General features: G+C 33.4%; 1 protein-coding gene across 7 annotated transcripts in view; it reads left to right on the top strand.

Annotated features, from left to right (window-relative positions):
* The window catches only part of Sgce (sarcoglycan epsilon), a 69,885-nt gene that overhangs the window by 14,587 nt on the left and 33,508 nt on the right, over positions 1 to 21,790 (top strand). For 4 of the 7 annotated variants that reach the window (XM_076833823.1, XM_076833816.1, XM_076833837.1 and 1 more), the window contains exons 2-6: positions 1,436 to 1,543; positions 11,203 to 11,325; positions 13,030 to 13,187; positions 16,506 to 16,578; positions 20,790 to 20,988. In XM_076833823.1, the coding sequence (XP_076689938.1) occupies positions 1,436 to 1,543; positions 11,203 to 11,325; positions 13,030 to 13,187; positions 16,506 to 16,578; positions 20,790 to 20,988 (661 nt within the window). The remainder of the gene's footprint in view (positions 1 to 1,435; positions 1,544 to 11,202; positions 11,326 to 13,029; positions 13,188 to 16,505; positions 16,579 to 20,789; positions 20,989 to 21,790) is intronic. The other 3 variants (XM_076833851.1, XM_076833844.1, XM_076833853.1) reach the window with 1 other exon arrangement.

Below are 21,790 nucleotides of genomic sequence, written 5' to 3'. Positions count from 1 at the left end.
TCATGACTTGATTGGAACTCCACTTTCAAGGGGTCACCAGTAACTTCTCACTTTTCCAATCTAGAAGTCTCTTCTAAGCTCTCGTTCCCTTTGGCCTTTTTGAAATAGGCAAGGAGGTCGATCACACTCTCCTCCTTGACATATTTCTTCTTTTGGCACACATGACACTTTAGACTCTGTTGTCTAACCTCTCTAACCACCTCTCCCTTTGCTGAATCATTCCCTGCTTTCTCTATGCAAGTGTGTTTATTAACATGTTCTTCTCTCTGCCTTTCCTGTTCATTTTACTTTTTGTGCATTCTTTCTTACTACATTTTAGTCTATGTGCTTGGACAAGTCTGTGGGGTAGACCCTATAGGATTGTGGGACTGTGTTGAACCTAGCCTTACCTGTACTAGCTAGAGGAAGGGAGAATAGACTGAAAAGCTGATGTTATTGTCAGAAAAATGGGGTCCAGATATATCAAATCTGAAAGGTAAATGTGGAAAATAGGGAGTAAGCCATAAGATTAGCAGTTTGGATGAAGAAAAACAGGATAGCAATGTGAATACATATTTGCTCCTGTCACTCACACATAAGGCTTCATGTATATTACCTGGAGGCGTGATATTGTTAAGAATTGTACTGGAAATTTGACTTCCATGGTGATTTCTCTGGAGAAGAACTTCTAATCTATATCAAAAGCCCAGTTGTATTCTCTTATGAACCAAAGCTCTATCGTCATCTTTTTAGATGGTTTCACTTGGATGTCCATCTAGTACCCTATATTTAATAACTCCCAAATTAAGCTAATCATTTTTTTCCTGAAGCTAACCTTTGCTTCCTAATGAATCCTAGTTCTGTGTCATTCTAGATCAAAAATTCAAATCCATCCCTAATTCTCCTTTCGCCCTATATCTATATCTAGCAACTTGAAAAAGTGTTGCCAATGTATCTAAGTTTTTTGTAACTGATGCCACATTTTCTTTCCTTTGCTTCAACTTCACAGCTACCCTACACTCTTGTGATAGACCCCTATTTAGTATTCTTAACCCTAATCATATTTCTTACTACCAGTGTAGTTTCCAAACTCAATTGTGAATCTACTTAATGCAATATTCCTAGCCAGAGATCATTGTTTCTCCTTTAGTGTTCTTTTAGCACTTATGTTTTCCATCATTAGGTGTGTATATCACTTATATTATATAATACATATAAATTTCTGTATATAAATTATCAGTCTTTATAGATTGTAAGCTCCTTAGGGGCAGGAACTGTGTTTTTTGTTTACTGGCTATCCCCATACATCCCTTGTATTGGCATGCAACATTTGCTGATTGGAACTAAACAACTGCTTGACTAGAAGTAATCTGGTTCCAGTTAATAGGTGATTTGTGATCCTCATCTTAATTTGACATTAATTTCCTATTTTGTGCATTTGTTTTATTCTGAAAAGCTTTTTTATTAAGCTGGGCTGATGACATAAATGGAACAGTTAACTGGAAGACCAAACAGGCCAACAGTTTTATTATCAGCAGAAAAATGGCTGCTGGGAAGAAAGATGGTGAGTTTAGGTTGTAAATGTGAATCTGTTTGGGGGAGTCAATTAAATGTTTGCTTTCAGTATTCCTTTTGCATTTTTAGTCGTGTGTGTATGTGTGTGTGTGTGTTTTTTTAAACGAGTCAGTTGAAAAAAATAAAATTTTGTTTTCCTACACTTCTAAAATTTATGATCCTCTATGTTCTTAACCAATTATTTCCCTTGCACTAGCTTTATATATTGTCCTCTGTGTAAGTTTTAAAAACTAAATCTAATTTTTAAAAACTAAAAATCTTGCCTGTTTTTAACCTTGTTGCCCCTTATTAAGTCACTAGCTCACCACTTTAAAAATTGTCCCAGTGTGGTTAATATAACAACTTATTTATAACATTTAAAAACATTAAAAAAGTATAATTAACATATATTATTTTAAAACAGCATTTATATAAACTTAGAAAAATTATAAAATATTTTGTCTAATTTGGGATTTTTGTTGCAAGACCAAGTTGATGTTTTGCTTTTAAATAATTAGTTGATGATTGCTTTCTGTTGGAAAGGTGACTTGACCCGTGAATGATGACCTGATCCTTCTAAATTTTTCTTCTCTAGTCTACAAATATGTCCATTAGCAATATTCCATGACCTTTGAAATAATGCATTTTATTAGGGAGGAAAAGCCTCACTTAATATGAATATTGGTTGTTTTCAAAATATCAATTATCATTATGAACTTTCACTGAATATTTCTTGGTTACTCATCCTTAAGACCCTGACCTACAACATTGGATATATGTGGTCTTGAACATTACCTTCTAGTAGCCTGGTTTCTATAGCTTTGGGGCAAAGTGTCTATAAAAATAAAGATGACTCTTCTGAATTTCACAATATTTTGTACTCTAATACAGCCATCCTTTCCATTTATTACTTTCTTTCTCTTTAACTTTGATACCTAGAACTTCTGTCCTCTCTGAGCATCCCACTCCTGTTGCTGTTCGATTTATGAAAAGGGTCCAGCTTAGTCATCTCTTTTGATGCTGTTCTTAGTGAAATCCATTCCAAGACTTTTACTTAGCATTTTCTAGAATCTCCAAGAGTAGCAATGTTTTCTTTCTTCAAACTTCAAGCTCCTATTGGATGTCAAACCAATTTTCTCCTTGGGACTTGAGAGAGAACTGTAGTTCTCAAAATACAAATAGACAATCCATCTTTAATCTACTGAAGTAGCCTGTCAGATCATCATGATTTCTTATTTTCTGTTTCTCCTGATATCATCTTTAGACTCTTTTCCTCCTCCTTTCCTGGTCACTTCCTCCTATTTAAGTCCCATCATTACCATTACAGTTTCTTTCTTTCTTTTTTCACCAGGGCCTCATGCATGCTAAGCTCACACTCTACCACTGAGCTCATCCTTAGTTACCTATCAATACAGATCTGATTTACAAAAATAACTTGTACAGAAAGTGTAAGTTTCATCAACTGTATGAAAAAAATTCATCACTTTTAAAATTATAGTAACAAATACTTGTTGCTTGTACAATAAAGCCAATTTAAATATTGTATCAGAAACCCAGGGACTTGTGCATGCTAGGCAAGCACTCAACCAAATGAGCTATACTCCCAACCCCTTCTCAATGTTCTTGACCATGAATTCCAATCAATTCCTTTTGACAATTGCAAGAGAGTACAACATATTGTAAGAGTTAAAAAAAAAAATAGTCAAATAAATTAACAACTTTTTTTTGTAACTTACTTTCTAAACAATATTCTGATTCTTAACCAAAGCAGTAAGATAGTACCTCTTCTATAAATAGAAATTCTGAGGAATTTGCCTCAGATCAGCAAATTGAATATCATTCTAACTTGACACATATTAAGTAATAGTAGAAGTCATAAAGAGCACCCTAAATATGGATTACCTTTTGTCACCACTGGGATGAGAGTGAAAAACTTAGAATTTTTAAGTTTACTAGTGAAATAATTTAAATAAAAAAGACTAAGCCTTCACATTAATATTCCTTTATTTAAACATCTTTAAATTCTCCTTTTCTACTTAGTAAAACTCATATTCTAAGATGGGTCAGTCTTAGAGGTTTACTGATAAACTTTCATTATGTTTTCTTAAAAAACTAAAGCTAAGTAAAATATGATTGTGCCCAGAATTAATAATTATTTTCAATTTAAATGTTATACTTTAACTGAATACTCATGGGAATGAAGCAATATGTACGTTAGATAAACTGACAGACTTCTTTTCCATCATCTTAAACAAAGGAGCCTCCTTCTTGGCTTATTGACAGTCAAAGGACTACTTGGCTTGAGGACAGGAGTCTTTCTCTAGATAATTTAATTTCCTCCGTGGTTGGAGAGGATGCAGGAAGTGCCCGTAGGGCTGAAAGTACTCCTTTGCCTCTGAAGGGTGGCAGAGTCAGGGGAAGGATCACAGAGTTCCAGGACTTGGAAAAAATTGTCTATCTACCAGAGATGGGAAGTTCTCCTCCTGAGCTCTGGCCAGGGCTGAAATGTCTCTTCTTCTAACCTTCAGGAGTGTTTCTTTCTTTACAAATGTTTGTTTGAAACTTGATTGTCAACTCACTTTATAAAATAATAAAATAAACTCGGATTATCTTCATAATACAAGGAGAGAAAATTAAGAAAATTAAGCTTTTAAGCAATATAATAAGCTTTTGTGTGGGAAAAAATAGTAGAATGTATAACCACCAATGTATTAGCTTATGTTTTGAAGTTAATTAACTACATGACTATTCTGATTCAAGTCCTGACTCTTCTTCTTGCTAGTTCTATATGCTTGAACCTTCTGAGTTCAGTATTATCCTCTGTGTAGTAAGGTGAAGGACTGACTCCTCCAGGAGAACAAATGCATGCTGCCTCCAATTAGTGGTAACTGTCAGGAATCCTGGGTTGAGTGGGGGCTGAGGCCATATCCAGGTTGGAAGTAATGCTGTGATCTGTCTCTTAGTAGAGATATTTGGCATGCCCGGACAGATAATCTAAAACCCTTTTCAATTTTTTAGCGTTCTGTGAGAATAGTGTTCTATTGATCACCAATTAACAATGCTTTGCAACTCCTTTCCCATTGACATTTTAGAAACAAAAAGAAAAATACATGCAAAATAAAATGATCAAGATGTTTAATTCCAATTTGGAAAAATTAAGTAAGTGGGTTTTTTTTTTTTGGGGGGGGGGTGGGTAATCTCATGAAGAAACTCTTCTGCTTTTTTTTGTAGAAAAAAGATCCAAGCAATGGTTTCCCTTCTGCCTCATGTAAAGACAAGTGGCCATATCTTTTAGAGAAATGAAGTTTACAAAGGCAATCTAACTGGGGCCTTGTGATGAATTCTGTAGTCTAGGTATGGACTCTGTGTGACTGAAACAAAAACAATAGCTGCCCACCTTCAGGTGAATGGCGGGCAGCACTTTGATGTTGAGAAAACTCAAAGGTGAATGGCAGGCTGCTGAGAAAAGCTTTTGATTCAAAGCCAAGATTTAAAAAGTTGAATTGATAAAACACAAGATAAATCCTAGAAAAACAAAAACACAGATTGTATACTTGGCTGGATATTGAAATCTCTTAAAATACTTTTCTGCAGCAATGTTCTGATGTAATAATTACATTTCAATTTGACTAAAGTAATAAAATATTAAAAAATAAATTAGTAAGGAACCTGTAAGTATTTAAGACTCTGGAAACCTGAAATGAGTTCTCTTAATGCAGTATAGATAGCAAATGGGATTCATCTCTTGTAATCGGTGCCGATGAATTGGTAGCTGCTTGGAGTACTGTGTATGCAGGGCTCTGAGCTTTGAGCTCATAAAGAACTTTAACCTGTTAAAACTGTAGTATGAAACTTATTTTTCATATCAGTGCTTAAAAATTTTAATTATCAGGGTAATTGTGCCTAGGTGCTTAGATAACATTTTTATTTTAAAAGCTGTATAAGATAGGGAGCTATTTAATGCTTTTTAAAAATCTTAAAACATATTTGAAAATCATCATCATTCTCATTCAAATTTTTTTCCAGATAATACTTAACATTAAGACAGTGCTGCCCGGAGGAGGGAAAGGGGAAATATTGGAGAATTATATTAGCTAAATTATATTGTTTATTGTATGCATATACACATATAAAACAACAAATTTACCCTAGTACAATTATAATGCACCAATAAAAAATATTTTAAAAAATTGCAAACTATAAAACAATGAATAGAAATAAAGGTACAATCTTACAGTTTTAAAAAGGCAATGCTATGAATTATTGAGAAATGTGCAGTATCTTATTTAAGTAATTTGGACTCAAATCACCTTTGTGATGCTTCCCAATGAATAACTTACATCCTGAGACTCTCTGAACATGAGAGGCAAATTAACAAAATTGAAATGCTTTTAGAAACAGACTTTAGTTTCATATTAATTATTACAGTCTACTACAATATTCTTAGGCTGCTTTAGATATTGCTAAGGATAATATATCATTTAATCCATAAATCTTTGTTTAAATTATCCACATATCAAACATGTAAGAAATTATTTTATACAAAACATTACATCCATTTTGATTTGATATCTCATGTCTGTATAATCTATAGATTGAATTAAGTCTTTCAATTGTGTACTTTTTTATTTCTGAATGTATTTAATACACATAGTTTATGCTGTTATTGCCTCAAGTAATGGCTGTATCCCAACTATGGTAAGATTATCTATTTAGAAGTATACTGCATTAGATGAGGACCAGGAAATATGCCACAAAAGGGTCTTTGGGCAGCCAAAATAGATACTGCAAATGCAGGCTCCCGTTTTTGTTTTTTCCATCTAGTAGAGCACTGCGTGTGTTCAAACAGCATGTATTTGTTCTTACTTTAACACACAATCCCATCTCATTTAGTAGTCTGGTTTCTAAACCTGCAGCAGATTAATAATAGCAAATTAGAGGGGACAGAGAAGCTGCTACAGGAAACCTACTGATAGCAATGAGAAATGACAGCTGACAACTTGTCTACAGAGGAGAAAACAGAAAATCTATAAAACACACAACCTTAAAAAGCTTTAGCGGACTAGGACCCACTAGTGTGATCGGTAAATGACAAGGCAACCAAACAGTCCATAAGGGCATCACTGCATAATAGAGCAGAGCGCAATAATTGATGTGCAAGATGATGATCTTATACCATCGTGAAAAAGGTTCTACCGCTGAGTACATTAAAAAAAAAAAAAAAAAATCAGCTCTCCAAAACAATTCGTTCCGAGGGGTGCCTGGTAAAATGAGATTTTGCTATATCCTTGTAAGCCTTAAAAATTAGAAAATGATGATATAAATTGATCTTTTTAAAGTGATTAATTCATTGGTAAAGCATGTATAAGAGAGACATACACATAATTGGTACCTAATAAATGCCACTTGGACATGAATATTGACAATAATTTATGACTTTCTTCTCAAAGATTTCAAAAGGGAGACAGCGTTAAGATTTAAGTCTAGTTGGAACTTTCAAGTCTCACACTCGGCAGCTATCAGCTATTTTATCTTTATGGCTACGTATTTGTTCTTGGTGACGTAGAAAAAGGTCTGGTAAGTGTCCTCTGGAGTTTTTGAAGAAAAGGGACTGCATGCATGTCTGCTCCTGTGCAGACGCCATTAATAATGATCACTGTGCTAACTGTGAAGTTATATGTCTTAGATTCATTAGCAGTGCGCCACCATAGTACTTTCAAAATTTAATGTTTACCAAGTACATCCAAATTTGCTTTTGTTTTTATGTAATTGTAAACACACAAATGCACATCCTTATATTTTTATCGTGGAGAGAAAATTTCCAACGGACTCTTAGTATGAGAAGACAGGATGCAATTTGGCTAGCATGAGGTCTCACTTTATTGCTACTGCTATCACAATCTGTTATTTGATTCTTGGCTCTGTGCTGTCACATAATATACAGTTGTTGAAATGGTCTGTAGTTTCTATACCCTATGACTAAAACATATCAAGAATAGTTCTGTGAACAAGATTTTGGTAGCACAGTTAGGAGAGAGATCAGAGCTCAGAGAGGATGAAATAATGATTCTGGCTACTTGCTGACATACCCTTTTGGCTCTTTTCTACTCAGAGATGTGATTTTTTCCTTAAAAAAATTTCTATGACTTACATCAACTTGCCGTCAGAAGTTTTTAATCTTTGCAAATCTAACCATCTTTGCTATTTGAAGATAATGTTTTTGATCCTCTGTGGGTTGGACTTTTGGTTTAATTGTTTTTCCCATTAATGGTGATAGATTTACACGGATTTAGCCACACACTGGTTTCCAGTTTCATTTGTATCCAGTGGCATGTGTTTGCAGAGGTAATGGATTTGTAGCTGTAGAAGATTGCAAAACCATGCGATACACAGAGAAGCCAGACCCTGTGACCTCGGCTTGATTAGCATGGCACCGTACACATGTATATTTCAGAGATTATTAGATCTTAGTGTTGAGGATTCTTAGGGTGTTTAAATTTGATTTTCAAGACTTGCTCTTAAGGAAAACAATATGTTTCGAGCTTACGGGTTGTGAGTACTGTCTAGGCATATATGATTGTAACATGTGTTAACTGTTAGTAATAGCCTCTGTGGGTGTTGCTGCAGAACCTATCCGCATTATTGATATGGCTCATATTTAGAACAAGATCCTGGAGCTTCAAATTGTCTGTGTCATTTGTTGTTTTTGAAAGGAAGGATAGGTGTAAATACTGCCCAAATAGCCTCTGTTGAAGAGCTATTTGTTTTGCAAGTAACAAATGGGAAAGGGAAAAGGAGAAGGCTCTTCTCTAAAATGTTGTGTGGGTGCCCATAATTTAAACTGATGCTACAGAAAGGAAGTATTATTTTCCCAAACAAAACATAGTGGCTTAGTCATTTTCCATTTCTGGATGATGAATGTGTCATACATCTGTATCATGTTTTTCTCGAAGTGAATGGCATACTATACTTAAAGTGAAGCAGGCTTTACTGTGGAGTTGCCAAGGTAACTGACCAGCAAGTATGCAGTTCAGGAGATTGCAGAAAGGCAATTGAGTACACATGAATAAAGAAATGTGCATGTCATCTTAAAACCCAGGAGGGCCGTGGTAGATTGTGGCCTGACTCTGTAGATCGCAGAAACTTTTTTTTTTTTTTTTTTTTTTTATGAAGGCAGAATCTGAGATGTTGAATGCTAGTCCTTAGAAGTGAGGTGATATGGAGTGCAGATACCCTTTAATGTTTCCACTTGAGGCCCTGTGGAGGGCTGTATACAAAACAGAATCCTTTTAATATTATTTAATAAGAACAATCTTTCTTTTGTTTTATAAGTTAGCTTTAACCACCGTATAGCAGCAAAAACTAGGAAACTTATTAGTAGTTGGTGATGTAAATGGAGGATAGTAATCTGTAAGATGCAACACCTTAAATTAAAAATTTAATATGCTTACTCCACTAGCATGAGACCTGTGTTTGCCTCTGCAGTGCTTTGTATTAGAGTGTATTCATCCATTCCGTAGACACATGCTCAACACTCTTATCTGTTGAGAATATGACAAGGTAAACTGTCTCTGTACTTCATGGTGTTTTTAATCTCTAAAAGAGTGAATTAGATAAGTTCAGAAGAGATTCATTTAGATTACTCAAATATTCCTGTGCTTTGGATGTATGGTTGTGATCTGAAATTTAAACACCTTTAACATAAAGTGAAATAACTTCCCAGCAGGAGTCCAGAACTCTCCACAATTTGACTCTTCTTTCTTTCCCAGATTTCCTTCCCCTTAAAACAAAACAAACAAACAAAAAAAAAAACAAAAACAAAAACAAAAGCAAAACAACAACAAAACCCAACCCAGGATCTAGCATAATTGACTTAATTTGCTTTCTTGAAAGGGCCCCATAGTATCCCACTATTGTGTCTTGCATGTGTATATTTTTTGCTGAATGTCTGAATTGCTCATCTCTAAGATTTGGAAACCGACTAGTGTTGTAAAAGCCATACTGAGTTCCACTTCTTCCAAAGATCTTTTTCAGAACTTTCCAACCTCAACTGCTCAACCCATCCTTCTAGGTATTGCCAGAGCAATTTATACCTCTGGAACAATAAATACATTGGTATGTGCTGGTCTTCCAAACTGGATGGTGAACTCATGAAAGCAGGGACAGGGTCTCATTATCGAATTCCCTAAAGCACCAAGGATTTAGGTCACACTGCAGTATTGAAAAACAAAGTCAATTTCCATCCTTACTATATTTTTGTGTTTCATTTATCTTCATTATTTGGGATTGGGATCACTTCTACAGGTGAGTAAACAATCTGTGGGTAGAAGTTGGGCACTCTAAACTTCCCAAGAAGACTGTTTATGAAGACTAGTTGGGAAAGAGAGTTTTCCTACATACCAGTTAAACCTAATTTGTAGCTTCTTTTCTTCTTTTGCATAGCCTTTGAAGTCATGTTTTTTGTAGTCAAGTTATAGATATGGGAAGTTATAAGCCAAATATTTTAGTTGACTTTGACTTTTTTGGTAGCCATCAACAGAATGGCAGGGACAACGTTTCAGATAAAGAAACATCTTGCAGGAGTTTCTGTTTTTACACTGAAAAATTTACTGTCAATGATCTTGCTATCCAGGGCTTTTAGTAAGTTGTGAGCTTGGTGTGAGCAGCCTTGGGGTTCTTAAGGTTAATTACCACATTTACAAATCCATCAGTGACTAAGAGAAAGAACTGGCTTGATAGGGTTTATCTGTCTAAAAATTGCAGCCACTAGCCAATCAGGAAGATAGAAAACCAAAAGAGATGGTAGAGGTGACAAGGGTAATGGCAATAATGTGTTGGTTGAAATGATGATATCAGAAGAAAAACAATAGGTGGAAACTACTCAAGCCAATTTGGCCATTTTAATGCATTCACATCTTATGTCTTAAGTAACAGTAAATCATGAAATTGTCCCCATTTTACTTCAAGAAATTATTTGCACTGTATTGTATTGTGTAATTGTTATTGCTTATTTAGAATGTGGAATAGTATGATAGATTATACTGTTTGAGTTATTAAATGTCAAGATCAGGGGAAATTAAGTAAATTAATTATTTCTAGAAGAGAGATGAGGAATGTATACTCAGAAAAAGTACCCAATGCATTTTTATAAGTATATTCAAGTTTTTCTTATGTATTCTAATAATATTATATAGTCTAACATGCTTTTTCTAGAAAATAATTAGTATGGTATAGATTCTCATCATTTAAAAATTACTCTAGGTACTTGCTTTAAAAAAAAGTAAAGAGGAAAAAAAACAAACCATGGTTATTATGTAATTGATCAGTTCCTGTGATGTATTTGTTGGTCAGAATTTCAAGTAAAAAAGAAATTACCAAAACAATATTATGGATCTCTTAATTTTTTTAATAACAGTTAAAATATTAAATGTATGTAATTTTATTAACAGTGTTTGGCAAGATTCTAAACCTAAGTAAAAGAGTTTGTCCATGTTTTATACTAAAATCATTTCCTTTTAAAAACAAACTGTTATTAACAGTGCTTTTTCATGTTGTTTCAGTTTTCTCAGAAATTTCTATAGAGTGAAACCCTGCTTTTCAGGCTATGTTGAATTATCAAGGGTGTATGACATTATTTGTCTGTCTCTTATCTTTCCCCTTTATTTTCAGTGTACACTATCTTCTCGAAGGTGCACTCTGATCGGAATGTATACCCATCTGCAGGTGTCCTCTTTGTTCATGTTTTGGAAAGAGAATATTTTAAGGGGGAATTTCCACCTTACCCAAAACCTGGTATGTTCTTTGTGTAAACAAAGGTGGTTAATTACAGAATGTTCCTTTTTGTTCGTTGTACATAATCTATGTAATCAAATATCATTAACATTATTTGAAATCATTTAGATATATAATAAATTGCTTGTTTTAGGTTATTTATAATTTTAAGATTATTAATTTAATTTCAGAAGGAAATAATTTACTTTTGAATTTAATTTTTTATTGTTGCATTGTAATTATACAGAATAGTGGGTTTTGTGGCATATTCAAATATGCATATAACATACTTTGATCAATTTTATTTCCCATATTTTGAACTTTAAAGAAAACATATTTTTCAATTCTTAATTTAAAGTTTTATGCCTCTGACAAATGATCTACCTGTATTCACATAGAAATAATTATAACTGAACAGTTGTGATTTTCCATATTAAGAATTACATTCTTATATTGATTTTTGAAAAACTGTACATGTTATAGAAGAGAATGAAATATGATGTTAAGTAAGCATTTTCAAAAAGCCTTTATAATATCAGATAATTTTATAAAAATTCATAGTAATATAATGAAGATTAATTTTCCTTCAGAATAATACCAATTATGGAGGCTTATTTAATTCACTATTAGTTTAAATATGTTATTTTGAATTATCACAAATGCCATCACATTTATAAAGATATAGAGAGACTAGCAAGAAAAAAAACACATTAAATTATAACTCTCAAGTAACAAAAATGACTTTTCTGAAAATTGTATCTTGCTAGAACACATTTTACGCATTAGAATTAATATAAATATTTCTTTGGAGGAGCGTATGATGAATAGAGTCTCTGAAAACATTCATAAAATAAAGGTAGACATGTTCTTAATAGTATTTGAGCAAAAAGGTAGTCTTTTCATCAATTATTTAAAAAATGTTTCCTTATGGGGCATCCAGTGTTTGCGAAATTATATGATTAAACCTTTAGAGAAGTAGCTCTAACACTTTGAGATGCAAACATGCAGTTAAGAGCAAAATTTCTGAACTCAGCCAGGATTAAGGTCTAGTTTTACCACTTAATAAGACCAACCATAGAGAAGTTACATAATATAGAAAATTACATATTATATCATGGATATTTTAAAAATCAGATGACACAGTGTTTATGAAGCATTTAACAAAGGGCCAGGCACATGCTAATAAATCATGCTGTCATTAATGTTTATTATTAGTAAATGTCATTACTACAGTTTTTTTGGATTTGTAACATCTTTTTCATCCTAATACCCCAAGTTTTAAAATTATGTTATTTTTATGTTGGTGTACCTTTTTAATTTTCTGGACATCTCTTAGCATTAATTTGATGATATTTGGAGTTTGATGAAAGGAATACTTCTCAAAAGAATGAATTTATCAGTATGGTTATGATGATGTAGAGCTATTCTATCATTGCTGTAACAGTCATACTCTTAATTACTCCCTCCAAAAATTTTCCAAGAAAATTGTATGAATTTGCTTTTTCAGTTGGATCAGATTTCTAGACAAATTAAACAACCAAAATAATTTTTTATTACATGGAGCCCTACTCTAAATTCCCAGATGGATTTTTTTGTTTGTGTATTTAATTTGCTACAAATGTAAAAAAAAAAAATTTTTTTAGACAGAATGTTTTGATTGAAACTATCAAAGCAACATGTGTGAAAGTAACTGTCTTATGTCTTAATTTTGTGTTTCTTATCTAGGGGAGATTAGCAATGATCCCATAACATTCAATACAAATTTAATGGGTTACCCAGATCGACCTGGATGGCTTCGATATATCCAAAGAACTCCATATAGTGATGGAGTCCTATATGGTTCTCCAACAGCTGAAAATGTGGGGAAACCAACTATCATTGAGGTAATTTACTTAAAAAGAATAAAATTGTGTGTGTGTGTGTGTGTGTGTGTGTGTGTAGACAGAGAGAGAGAAAAAATTTTAAGCATTGAAATTAAAATTACTTGGCAATCATTTTAATATTTTGTGCATGAAAACATCAGTTCACATTTTCATTCATCTATAAAGTTTGTTGTTTTAGCTTTTACATGAAAAGATAATTAAATTAGTTAAAAATTAAATGAAATTTTTGAAGAAATATATTACTAGAATGTAAATTATTTTTAAGAAACTAAATGCAAACTTAAATAATTATTTGCTCTGTATTTTATATTCAAATTTCTTGTTCACTGAAGTGTAGTCCTTCAGCTGACATCATATTTGACAAGGATTGTGCAGGTTCTTAGGGCTAGAAAGATGAGTAATGGTTAAGTCCCTCCATATTGGTCCAGGGTTTGGGCACTGGGAAAGAAACAGATATTTAGCCAGCACTGTGATGACTGATATAAGAAGAAAGCTATCTTGGGCAGAGGAGAAGCACTTGGTAGAGCACTTGCCTAGCATGTGCAAGACTCTGGATTCCATCTGCAGCACAAAAACAACCAACCAATAAAAAACAAAAAGTCTTTTGAAAAACTCTTTTTAAGTATGAAAGAATTCTTTCTTGCTTTCCAGTACTGGGGATTGGACCCAGGGCCTTAAGCAGGTCAGGCAAGAAATCTACCAGTAAGCTACACCCACAGCTCAGGATGTATCCAGTAAGACCTAAATATTTTTAAATTAAGAGGAAGAAGATGGATCAATTTCCTTGTATTTGTAAATTTTTTTCCTCAAAAAAAATTATTTAAAAATAGCCACAAACTGGAAGAAAACATTTGTAATACATGTAACTGATTAAGGGTGAGTATCTGAAATATAAAAAGAAGTGCTACTCTTACTAGTAATGAGTAATAGTTAAATTAAAACCACAATGAGAATGTTACCATCATTAAATCCGCTGCATGTGGATGTGGGAATTAGCATAACTACTTTGAAAAACTACTGACTGTTTCACATATTTAAGTATCATTGTATCCTATGATCTAGCAGTCCTAATTCTTGGCTTAGCCAGAAGAAATACTTTTAGATATTTACATGGAGGCATGCTCATTAAACAATATTTTTATAGCAAGATACTGGAAACCTACAAAATAATAGAGACCCAAAACTCTATCAGCAAGAGAATAGATTAATAAATCATGATACAGTGGTGCAATGAATGGTAAGCCTAACACTGAACTAATGCTTGCCTGGCAAAACGAATAAATGGGTTTTAGATCTTGTTACTGAATATAATGTTATGAATATGTATCATATAATAGGCTGAAAAGTTAATGGTGAAAATTTAGCATAGTTTTCATAGAACACAAATAGCAATTTATCTGTGAATAGCTTATTTTTACATCCATGTGTTGGTATCAGTATGATATTTTAAGAACATCATTCTATTAGTTTAGGCAAAAGTTTTGCATATCTTCACGTATTATTTAATGTTATAAATATATAGATTAATTCATTCAGTAGATATTTATCTATAATATTTAGAATTTAAATATCTAAAATAGATCAGGCATTGTATTAGAAGTAGAGGATCAGAAATAAACTGTACACACACCCCTCAGCTTTGAAGGTCTTTACATCTTTGTAATATAAGTATAATTTGGCTAATGTAATTACAGTACTTAAATATCTTATTAGAAGTGGTAGGACTACATTCTGTTATAAATGTTGAAATTAAACATTAAATATAAATTCAGATAATAAAATTTTCCTCCTAATAAGGACTGTTCTTCACTCCTTTCAGTAGCTTGTGATTTAAAAAAATACTTATTAGAGTTTATGAAATAGTAATGAAATTTGTGAGAAATATGGGAAGGTTAGACATGAAAATATGGTTATTATAGCAAGACACTGGAAACCCATAAAATAATAGAGGCCCAAATCTGTTGAAAATACATTTTTTTTAGTTGAACCTATAAGGTATAACAAATAGGAGAAGATTGGTAATTTTTTTCTCACTAAAAATATTTTTTGTAGGATAAACTCTGTAAGCCATGAAAATTCTCAAATAAAACCTACTGTATGTATTTTTTTATTGGCTTTGTTTGAACAATAATTTCTACTTTTCTTTAGTGACTGTTCTTAATTTTAGTGTTCAGTGTGAGCCTAGCAGCAAAGAAGTGTTTGATTCAATGGAAATTTCACAAACTGGAGACAGAAAATCCTTTTAACTTTGTGGAATAATATGCCTTTCAGAATATAGACCTTTTAAATATTGTGTCCAGGTTTGGAACTATTTATTGCAAAATTCTGATTCTTAACTTTTCTCTCAATAACTCATGATTGCAATTATTTCTTTTGAAGATCATATGTAATATATAGAAATCTTTGATATCTGTTTTTAAATGCACAAGATTTTTCTTCTTGGTTGGAGCCAGTTTTATCCTACCCTTTTGTCTCACTGTCAACTACAGCTAAAATTACTGCCAGAAGTCTAGTGCTGGGATTCTAAGACTTTGACACAATCATTTGTTTTTTTGAGGTACTACAGTTGTGTCTGAATGATTTAATATCTGCTATAAAATTAATTATTCCTTAATTTTTGAAGTCATATCCCGTTGTTGGCCTTTGCTTTGTTTGTTGTTTGCAGTGGCATTTCTGAGTTGACTTTTATGTAAGTTCATTGGCTCTGCAAATGTTTACTAATATTTGCCTCCCTGGAGGAATTGATTTGTGCTTTTGAGCATGTGCTATAAGCTGTATAGACTATGATCCCTACTGTTTTACTCCTATATGTGAGATATGATTTCCAAAGGGTTATTTACAAGGTTTTTTGACTGACTGGTATGCAGTTTAATACTAAATGCAAATAACACAAAGGTGTGCTTATTTCAAAGTGTACTTTCCTTTAAATCCTTAAACTCCATTTAAAAGTGCAAAAAATGCATTGTTTAGATTCTTTGAAATCTTAGAAAATCATCAGTAAGTAATCCATAATGGTTAATCCATTTGCTAATGATGCATCTGCATCACTACCTGTACTTAATGGCCCTTATGTGAAAGGGTCTTTCTGCATTTAACTTTTTGTTTTAGCATGTTAAGTAGATCCTGCTAATTATTTATTTTCCTATAATATTGCTAAAAGCCCTGAGTTTTTATTGCCCAGAGAAGAAATATATTGTAAGTTTATCAACAAATAATGAAAATGGAAAGAACGGCAATTTGTTTTCCTTTTTGTCCTTAATGAATTTCATTTTACAAATAACATTTCAGTTCTTTAATATGATTTTCCTTTTCTAATAGATAACTGCCTACAATAGGCGCACCTTTGAGACTGCAAGGCATAATTTGATAATTAATATAATGTCAGCAGAAGGTAGGTACAGAAAAATATGTTGATCATTTCCTTATTTACAAGAAGCACTTCATTATCTTTTATAACTGTATAAAATACAGTTAAGACTTTTAAAACACCACAAACCTAATTCAACTGATGAAGTAGTAAATGTAGCAAAGAAAATTGAGACATATCTAAATATGTAAAACAACATGGTATGTTACTCTGAAGAACTAAGGATAGGGGGCTGAACAAGTATGCCACTTCTTAAACCCTTTTTTTCTTCATTTGTAAAATGCTACCAAGAACATGTTTTCTCTTATATATCTGTAGTAAGGATTCTTTGAGATAAGTCTTGAAAAGTGTTTGAAAAGATCACAGTGTACACAGTTAGTAGTTATTAGCTACTTTTATTATTTTACTTTAATATTTACAATACGTAGTAGTTCCTTTGTATATGAAGATAAATTGTAATTTGGGGCAGTTTCCCTGCTGAATTAGCTAATCATATATCAGTAATGACAACAGTTTGTCTGTAGTTTAGAGACAAATATGCCCAAATGGTAAGTGATTTTCTTAGGATTTTGAATTTAGGGACAACCGAAGTTTTCCAAGAATTACACTCTCAAATATTTTGACCCCATGTTGGCAGTTGGGAAGAGTGAACACCATTAAAATCTTTGTAGTTGAAATTATTAAGTCATGGGATGATCCTATCTGTACTATACATCGTTTGTGAAGGCCACAGGAGAAGAACTAGTGGGAAAAATTCCCTTCTAAAAATAGTAACCATTATACATTCTTTATAGGGTAATTCTTGCTTCTGTTTACCAGAACAATTACAAACAAGCATGCAAACACAAAACATTTTACTAGGATGTACTAATTCAGTAAGGGCTGGGTTAAAAACTGCCTTTAGACAATATGAAAGAAAGCAATTTCAGTAAACTTAATAATACATACATGGAGAGACTACTTGAAGACTTGAACCTCCTTAAGTGAAATATTCCCCAGGTGTTTTAGCAGTATCAATGTATAAGTTAATGGCCTTCATACATGAAAGCTTTAGTTGTATGGGCCTAGACAGAGGACTCCCTGTCTATGTTCCCACTTCCACAGGACTTTTGATAGGAATTTATGTTTGGATCAGGGAGATTTTTGGTTTTGATTACAATTGTGATTGGATATTTGTATCCAATCTGAAATGTCCCTGTTGGTATTGGGATGCCCTTAATGAACAGAATAATGACACACTTAATTTTCTCCTCAGGAATACATCACAAGAGTTAGGCTGTTATATTGCAGTGGTCTTGGGCCATTGGATCTCATCCAATGTGCTTTCAGTGGGACGCAAAACTTTTTGTCAAATATGGGAGTTCCTATAAATTGAAAGACTGACTAGTCTACAGCTTGACCTTCCTCCTTTTCTAGCCTAGTCTCAGTAGGGTAGAAACAGAACACAGGACCTCTTAATAGGTGTTGTTATGGATATATGGGGACCCAACAAGCATGGAAGACTGCTAGATAACCAAAAGATCTAAAGTTTGTGGGGGGTTTATCTAAATCAGGGGTTCTGAAGCTGTGCACATGAAGGAGAAAAAGTAGAGGGGCTTTTGGAAGCCTCCACTTTGATGTTAGGTAAGCAGAGCTGCTCCACTGCCCTGTATATGTGGTTCCGTGACCCAAAACTGTTTGGAAACCACTGAACTTAAAGGTCGTGCATTTGTCCTTGCTGGTCTAGACAGAATATGTGTGCACACTAGGATGAGCATCTTTGAGCATGGCCTTCACTCATGCTGTTTGTCCCAGATAAGGTTTAGGAAAAGAAGTAACAACGTTGTAAATCAGGGTAATCATGCTCAGTCCAACTCCCTGCCCAGCTGTCTCCTGTTTTGAGAGACCTAATGGGAAATTAGTCGTGTAGACTCACTCAGCATGGAGCTCAAGGAGAGTACATAAAGTGATTCTCTAAATTGGGTTTAGCGCCTCAGAGGCCTGCCACCAATCTGTTGGCCTACTGTTCTCTTGGCCTCTGTGATTTCCGAATATAGCAGGCATGGGATTTCCCCAGAGTTAGAAAGCTGCTATGACTCATCTCTGGGAGGCCTGACAGCAGCTCTTGGCCCAGTAGACAGCAGGCAGCTGCTTAGCCCAAAGTCTCTGAGGGGTGTGGTGGTAGCAACAGGCTTCACAGCGGGGATCAAATAGGGAGTCATGGAGCAGGGATCTAGAGAAGCCAAACAACACTTCTCCAAAAAGTAGCACTAATCATATGAAAGAAATTTTACAAACTTTTAAAAAAACTAAATGTAAAAACATTGAATGAAATGAAGAATGATAGACTTCTGACATTAAAACTATACTTAGTATTATTTATAATATTATTTATCATCAAGAAACTCTTTATTATTCATTTTTACATGAATATTTCTAGGCATGGGGGGAAATGTCCTATCATTAAGATACTATTTATCTCTAGTAGAAAAGAAATGTGTATAAACAGGAGATTTATCTGCATGAAAGAGAATAAATTATATTTTAGAAGATTGCAAGATAGGCTGTGCATTAACAAATTTTTTTGTGTGTGCAAATCTAAAAAAATCACAAGGAGAATTAATGACAGTATAAGAGATAAGTAAAGAAATTTCTGTGACTAGAGCCTTGAAGAACTAAGTCTTTAGGAAGAGATGACCATGCTCTGGATAACTCTGTTGTAAACTCTGAAGCCAGTTCTCTGACTTCAACTCTGGCATTCAGTGTCCTTTAATGTCAAGGAATTTCCATAAGAAATGAGATCATCAGGTGCTTAGTATGTTATTTTTATTTTTCATTTGGTAAATAAGAGTGGAAAAACTTTATAGATTCAAGAAGTTTGTTGAAATAAATCAGAAGATACACATAGTATAATTACTATTGGGGACTTTAAATCTTTGTAAAGTCTGGAAATATTTTCCTGTCATTTTAAAATAAGATTTCAGATAACCAGCCTTTTCATATTATAATAATAAAAGCTCAAGTATTAGTCTTCCATAAGTTCTTACTACATGTTTGGAACTTTGCTGAATACTTTAGAGACATCCTTCATCCTTCAGCTTAGGAAAAATCACATGGGGTAAGTTCAAATTATTGCAAGCTCTTAGACTTCTCTAAAGATGAGGTTTCCCATCTTAAAAGCCTAAGGAAAAATACAAGAATCCACCCTCATTCCTGTAGTGAGAATTATGTTATAATTCATCTAATTCTCTGATTTTGATCTGCCTTGTGAAATACTTTTTAAAAAATGAAATTTTTATTACAAAAATAGTATTAAATAAAAAAGAAATCTATTTTATCTTAATAGAACAATCAAAACATAGGATATAAACATGATTAGTAATTCAAGAGTAACACTTGAGAAGCTGAAGTGGTTTTATATTTATTTAGAGGTTTTTACATTGACAATCTGAATTTGACATTGGGTTGATTGAAACATTAATTTTGAAGTGTTTAAAGGAGAATTCTGATGAAACTTTGGGATGAAAAAATCTAACTAAATCTCTAACAATGTGAGACATGGAATTACATGAGAACTTTATGATTTTTCTAGAATATTTAATCATAGTGATCAAAATAGTAGAATTGCTCTGGCATTTAGAATTCTTGTTGTATATATAATCAGTGTTTATTGCATAAAAAGGAATGTTTTAGAATGTTCTAAACAATATTAGTAATATTATAAATTAAAAACACAGATTTAGTTTTTCTTTTTTTTTTTTGGACCAAATTCTACAATCATAAATTGCCTTTAGATGTTATTATATTGTAGACGCAGTTCTGTGTTTAAGGTGTGTTATACACTTGTCCCTTGGTGTTCATAGGGGACACCAAAATTTGCAAATGCTCAACCTTTATAGAAAATGGCGCAGTGTTTTCACATAACTTATATATCTCCTCTCTTATACTTTAATTCAACTCTAGATTATTTATAATACCTAATACAGTGTAAATGCCATGGGAATAGTATTTTTTTAGGGAAAAACCCTGTACATGTTGAGGACAGATAAAATTTTTAAAGGTATTTTTGATCTGCAGTTGGTTTAATCCAAGGATATTCAACCAGTGGGAGTGGAGGACTGATTTTTTTAATATCGCTCTTACTGCCAGAGTTGTGATAGAACTTAACTGAAATCAAATTATTTTTGTTTCCCTTTAAAAAGACTAGTTTATTAACATCATGTGTGCCCCTTTTTCCTTTTTCACAAACAAAATAGACTTCCCGTTGCCTTATCAAGCAGAATTCTTCATTAAAAACATGAATGTGGAAGAAATGTTGGCCAGTGAGGTTCTTGGAGACTTTCTGGGGGCAGTGAAGAATGTGTGGCAGCCTGAGCGCCTGAATGCTATAAACATCACGTCGGCCCTAGACAGGGGCGGCAGGGTGCCGCTTCCCATTAATGACATGAAGGAGGGGTAAGCAGACCTTTATCTCATTGCCTTAAATATGGATTTTTAAATATGGTGCTCTTATCAAACTTACTGTAGATGGAAGATGGCCTATTACATTTTTTCTTTTTAATAAAAAACAGATATTGTAAAGATATCAACATACTAGCAATTTTCTATATTGACAAAAGAGGTTATATTAATGGTTCTTTAAATCTGGAGTCTCAGGTCCTGTGAAATCTAATTGTAGATCAGATCAGCATAATAAATTATAGCACCAAGTCTTTTGTAGCTTCTTTAGAGAAGCTGATTATTTAGGGCCATGAATTTCAAAGGAAATTGATGCCCCAGTTATCTGCTGTAGAAGGATGCACTGACTGCTGTAACTTTATTCTAGGAAACTATTTCTTCGCCTTGAACATTCTTTCCACCATGTGTCGGTGACTGATAGCTGGAGTGGATTTGAAACCATTCCTGTGACACGAGAGCCTAAAGCCTGGCCTTGTCACTCACAGACTGGGTGACATCAGGCAAACCCCGAAGTCCTCTGGGCCTCAATTTCTTCTGTTCCTTGGGGAAACACTTTCTTGCAGGGTTGTTATAGTGATTAAACTAGACAAAGCATTTAAAAGGGATTTGTCAATTTTCAAGCAGTAGGAATACAAAGTATGACCTGTAGCCTTGGAGGAGTCAAGGACACTGCTGCCTTGGTAAATTGAAAGCATCAGTGTCAATATCGAGCCAAACCTTCCATCTTTAATTTCTAATCTGTATGTTGATACAGAATTGCTTTTCCCCCCAATCCTCTATAAGTACAGTATGTGGAATA

The sequence above is a fragment of the Callospermophilus lateralis genome, chromosome 1 (genome assembly GCF_048772815.1).
Source record: "Callospermophilus lateralis isolate mCalLat2 chromosome 1, mCalLat2.hap1, whole genome shotgun sequence".
Taxonomy (NCBI): domain Eukaryota; kingdom Metazoa; phylum Chordata; class Mammalia; order Rodentia; family Sciuridae; genus Callospermophilus; species Callospermophilus lateralis.
The sequence above is the reverse complement of the archived record's forward strand: the minus strand, read 5'-3'. Positions and strand labels throughout refer to the sequence as shown.